The sequence below is a fragment of the Arachis hypogaea genome, chromosome 15, assembly GCF_003086295.3.
Source record: "Arachis hypogaea cultivar Tifrunner chromosome 15, arahy.Tifrunner.gnm2.J5K5, whole genome shotgun sequence".
NCBI classification, from domain to species: domain Eukaryota; kingdom Viridiplantae; phylum Streptophyta; class Magnoliopsida; order Fabales; family Fabaceae; genus Arachis; species Arachis hypogaea.
In genome coordinates, this window is record NC_092050.1 from 12797648 (window position 1) to 12803647 (window position 6000).

General features: G+C 35.0%; 1 protein-coding gene across 1 annotated transcript; it reads left to right on the forward strand.

Moving 5' to 3' along the window:
• Positions 1–2394: 2394 nt before the first annotated feature.
• On the forward strand, positions 2395–5780 carry LOC112749514 (uncharacterized). The gene is made up of 6 exons (XM_025797786.3): positions 2395–2729; positions 2798–2881; positions 2996–3077; positions 3670–3758; positions 4610–4721; positions 5014–5780. Exons 1-6 carry the CDS (start codon positions 2703–2705, stop codon positions 5235–5237), a joined length of 618 nt encoding a protein of 205 aa, XP_025653571.1. The 5' UTR covers positions 2395–2702; the 3' UTR covers positions 5238–5780.
• Positions 5781–6000: the final 220 nt, after the last annotated feature.

Below are 6000 nucleotides of genomic sequence, written 5' to 3' on the forward strand. Positions count from 1 at the left end.
CTGATCACGAACAAGGCACTTTTAGGCCAAAATTCAAAGAAAATATTATTATCCTCTGCAAACTTTGAAACACTCATTAAATTCTGAGTAATATTAGACACATGCAAGAGATTTTGTAAACGATAGCCAAAGTTATTAGATTTATCCATTAATATTAAAGAACCATAATTTAAGATAGGAATACCTGCACCATTACCCACAAAGAGTTGATCTAGATCAGGAGGACCTTGAGAAGATGTTAACAAGTTGGTTGCATCGGGGGTAACATGATGACTCGCACCTGAGTCTGGGTACCAGGCTGATTCACCAATTGAAGAGGGTGCAGTGAGATATGCTCGAGATTGATGGAATGATGGAGATGGTGATGGTGGAACGGTGTTAGAAAAAGGTATCTGTGGTGTGTTGGATGTAGAATTTGGTTGATAACTTTGATCAAAACGAGAGTAGCAATTCTAGGCTACGTGACCATTGCATCCACAAATTTGGCAAGAAGAGCAAGGATTATCCCATAGATTCCTTCTTCCTCTTTGGAATCTTCCACCATGACCTCTCTGTGCTCCGTCTCGGTTATTGGAGCTAAAGAAAGATTGTGACAAATGCGCAATGGGAATGTGACTACTAGGATGTTTGAAACGATCAAGCATATCATCATATGCTTGTAGTAACGATTCTGCCTCAGCCACTGTGAATGTACCAAGTCTAGACATGATAGAAGTGATATAGCCACTATAGTCCTCTGGAAGCCCATCAATGATGGCTTGAATATGATCATCATCACTAATCTGATGGCCAATCGCAAGAAGAGATGCAACAAGTTTGTGAATCCGGCCAAGGTAATCAGAAATGGTAGTCGTTTTCTTGACACATTTTAGTTGTGCTTTGAGACTTTGAATCTTTATCTTTGATGTAACAGAAAAGAAGTTAGTGATGGTATTCCATACTTCAACAAAGGTGTGACAATATAGAACTTTATTCTTAAAGGAATTAGATACTGAAGAAAAAAGCTAAGTAGTGAGTGCAAGATCATTCTGACGCCATTCTTTGTATGCTGTGGATTCTTGAACCTGTGTTGTGGTTGTTGTGGGAGCAGGTGATGGTGATGGTATTGTAGCAGGTGTAGCACCTGGAGTGGTGTTTGATGTGGTAGAGAAATCTTGATTTGAAGAAGCTTCAAGAAGGGTTGTTTGCACATATCTTGCTGGTGTTTTAGTGGGATCTAAATGATGCTCCATCTCAAGAGTCTGAATTATGAGCCATGCTTGATGTTTCCATGTATTATAGTTGTTGTCTTTAAGTTTTTCAGCAAGAGGAACTAGTTCTGGTTTTGTTGTGGCAGAAGAACTGCTTAGAAGCATTGCCATTGTTAAAGGAGATGAATGATTAAGGAATAAGAATCAATGAAGCAGAGGGGAAAAAAAATTCAATGGCGGAAGAATAGTGGTTTTGAGGCTCTAGATACCATGTTGAGTCACAGTTGTGAATCATAGAGAGATTGTAAAAGACTATGAGTGAAGTGTATTGTATTATTAGTCTCTTAGTTACATAAGAGACTATTCATATATATATAGTCATGCATGACTATCAAGAAGAGACTAAGAAGAGGTAGTTAGGAACTAAACTACTCTGCAGTAACAAACTTAGGAACTATTACAACCCTATTGACTTCACTAACTAATTATTTAATCTTAGTACTCTTAACACATGCAACGTCTCTCATAAACCGCTACTGCCTGTAGCGGTTTATACATTACTTCCCTCATTCAGAAATCGCTGCTGCCTATAGTAGCTTTTGCATGCACCTTTTTTTCACTTCACTACTAGTAGCGGGTTTAGGTTGATCTCTAGCGGTTTCTGTAGAATTATAAAAGTTGCAATTGCATCTTTAGTTTGAGAAAGTTGTAATCTAATAAAATGTATTTGGAACCATTTTTTTTGAGTAACTTGCCCTCAAATTAAATTCGATAATATTAAGAAGACAATATTTAAAATTATTTTATATAATATAATATCTATAATTATATAATTATTTTAATAATAATTAATAAATATTAAATAAAATAATTTTAAACTATTTGGACTAATTTTTATTATTTTCTATTATTTAATCAAATTATATATGGTCATTTTTTTTCTCACATTAACTATTGACTTTCTTATTTATTAATTAAAATTATGTGAATAGAAAAATCTAACTAGATCACAACTCTCTCTCTCCCTCTAAGGTGCATCAAACTCCAATCTTGAACAAATAAAATTGACCATTATAAAATTTTAGAAGGTTTCGATTTGTGTTTTAGTTTTGATTTTGATTTTTAAAGTTGTATTTAAAAAAATAATAAAAAAAGTAAACTAAAAACAAAATCTTATTAGTTATAATATTTTCTCCTGTACTTTACAAAATTCTAAAAGGTAAACGATAACTAAATGTACTATTAGAATAACTGCAAAACTCCCCCACCCCCACCCTTTCCAAAAAAAAAAAAAAAAAACAAACAAACAACGATAAAAAAAAGAAGATGGAGAATGGCTCCGCAAGCATGAGGAGCGAGATCGTCAAGAAAAGAAGCAGGAGCTGAGTTCCAACTGATGAAATTGAAGGTTTAACTGCTTTATCTGCGACAGCTTTGAGAGCTTGAGAGCTCACCACGTTCCGGATTCGATATTTTGAGCTCGATTCAACACATCATTCCCAATTTCAAAACATGGGTGCTTCAGAGTCTACTCTACAAGTATAATTCTTTCTTATATTCAATTCTATGTTGTTTTTGTTTGCTTTATTAATTTGTTATGGCTGAAGGCACCGGGTGACAAAATCACCACCGTAACTGAGCGATCCGCAGCCTCTGACCCCATCTTGGACAAGCTCAAATCCCTCAAACTGGTATGTAGTACGTTCTTTGTTTTTGTTAGTAATTAATAAGAACACCAGGTGTTTGATTATTTGTTTCTTGTGTTTTTTTATCCTTCCCTTAACTTTATTGTTCCTGTATTGTAGACATCGCCCATTCTAACGTCTCCCCCTACAGAGGGTACCTTGACTGAGATCTTGGTGAGAAGGCCTTCCTCCTCAGTTCCAGGTCAGCATCTCCTATGCCTTAATCATTATACTTTCCCTCCAATATGTTCATACATATCATATATACTTCGGTTGCAACTGATTAATCCTCAAAAATCAAAACTGAAAACTCAAATAAAATATTTTTTGGTGAATTATTACTTAATATGTTACTTGCAGAATATATGACCCATGATAAAGGTTTTGGATACTGTAACTTTAAGCCAAACTGATTGTAGAATAAGCAACGATACTCGATCCCTTGTTGTTGCTTATCTGCCAAGGCTAAAGCTATAAACCCTTCAGTTTCTCTTTAAAATCCTTACCCCTTGTTTCCTTTCCATACTTCAATTAATAAAAGCTGACGGCATAGATATCTCTATATGTTATGCTAGATTGCAAAATTGAACATTGCTGAATGGAATTCCCTCCACTCATTGATGTGAGAGAGAGCCTCTGTTCCTTATGGTTTTATACTTTTATTGGTTTTATGAAATACTTTGATGCGAGTAAGATTCAGGTTTTTCAGCTTCGCTTAAGAAGGTTGGCTCGTTTCATGGTCGCAGCCCTCTTAAAGCAAATACTTAGCGGCTCTCTTTTTATGGTTGAAACAGCTATAGTGAATCCAAAGGTTATACTGGAGCTCTTCTCAATCTATCGTGAGTGGCAAGAGGAAAAGGCTGAAAAAATCAGCAAAAGACAGGTCTGTTCAATAAACGCATGATTTCTAGTTTTTAACATAATATGTTGGTTCAAGAAATGTAAACTTGGTGTGGTGTTTTGGGAATGCCAGTTACAATGGTATGATGATAATTTGTCAAGACCTTAGTTTTTTGGCTGTATAATGCTGCATGAAATGGGAAATTACTTCATATCTTCAATAATGGTAAAATGTCATGATGTAAAGTTCATTGATAGCATCTCATAAGTTTTGAAACTTGAAGAATTGCCTGCAAAGTCACTCATAGAGTTCAACCATAGTGAAATCCTAATACATTAGCTAAAACTAGACTTTTTCAACCTTCCACACTGATTAAAAGGATTTGTAATTTTGTATACCTTTTTAACTATTTCAATATGAAAATATTGGTGGTGAATGATCATGAAAAAGTTATCTCCTATCATTAGTTTGACTTTTCCAGGCAGGAGATTCTGAATGGTGATGCTAATTCTTTGTTTAGTTTAGTGAATTGAGGTATGCTTGGAGAGGAAAAATTGACAAAAATAAATAAATAAAATGATGAATAGTAGGGGAACCCTTACATGGTGATAACTGCCGGCTTAATGTGTCTAATGTACATATGCAGTGGACATGATTATCAAATTCAAAATAAGTTACCAAGTAGGATGAATCTTTATCGGAATGTGAAACTCCTATTTTCTGGCTACCCCTTGATCATTTTTTTTGTTGTTTCTATATTATGTTGTTTCGCACTATCATTGTATTGTTGCCACTTAGGAAACTTGACTTGTATTCCTTCATTATGACTTATAAAAGCAATGAGATATTCCTGTTATCCTGTACATGTAGAAAATTGACACAAATCCTTGCAGGAGGAGATAGAAAACAAAATAGAAGTCGCAGATGCTCTGGCAATCAAACTTCTTCAGAGATATAACTACTCCATGTCCACAATGAGGACTACTTCACAGCATCTATCGGGAGGTAATTATTAACACACGAGTTTTAATAATGTGTGCAATCAAGGTCTTTATAACTTTGTAGGCGCAGTGAGTAAAACTGTAAAAATCTGTGACAGATGGTTTCAGAATCTGTTAACTTGAAAGAGAAGATTCCTTCTTTCAATGGTCTTAGGCTCATAGAACTTTAGAAGGCTCACCAAATCATAATATCCTGACCATGTTTATACTTTGAGGTAGTGATGATTGTTGAACCACTTATTAGTGGATGATTACCACCACATATTTTTCCGGCTTACCATTGTTTGTGCATTCAGTTCATTCACTTCAGGTGGAAATTGGTGAGCTCAAAGGAAGGTTGACTGAAGTTATCAATAACTGCGACACATTGTGCAAGAGGATTGCAGCAGAGGGCCCAGAATCTCTCCGATCTTCTGTCAAGCCCTTCGCATTTTCTACAGTTGACAAAGATAAAAACTTAGCCTCACCCTCTTGTTTGCCAACAGTTTCAGAAACAAATTCACCTTCTACTGATGCATAGTTAGATCAGCAGGTTTGGTTCTTGTCCATATATTCAGAGGGCTCCATGCTTGTTATTGAATCTGAGGTAGTTTGGAACTTGAAGGGATCACATTCACATGGTCGTCTATTAATATTGTGTATAGAGGTTTTCATTTAATTGAGATCTAATACGTGGCAACCTTTGGAGCTTTCCGGCCATGTTACAATGCTACAACAAAGGGAGATTTGTTCCCTATCACTGACATGACATGTGCAGTCTTTTTTTCGGAGGAAAAAAGAGGAGAACAAATAAAGAAAGAGAGAGAGGGGGGGGGGGGGGGGTTGAGGTGTTGGTTTCGATTGCTAAATTGAGACGGTGTTGATTCAAACAATGAGACGTGATATCAACGTTTTCGTCCATTGGCTAGGGATTTAAAATATCGTTTTTGACATCAACTGTTTTAAGATGCTTGTTAGTTTTTTTATAAGTAGTTTTAGACAAAATTCATGTATTCTTATGCACTCATTAGAGAGAAAACAGAAAAAAAAAACCCTTAAAATATTAGGGTGCGTTTGTTTTGAATTTTCATTTTCTGTTTTTATTTTTAGTATTTTTTGTTTTTTAAATTTTGTGAAGAAAAAAATAAAAACTGTAGATGAAACCAGAAAACAGAATTTTATTATTTTCACAGTTTTCACTTTTTCATTCATAAAATTCAAAAAACAAAAAGGAAAAGTATAGGTAGACAATGAAAATACTAAACAATGTGAACAATAGATATATCAGATGTTCATTTCACTAG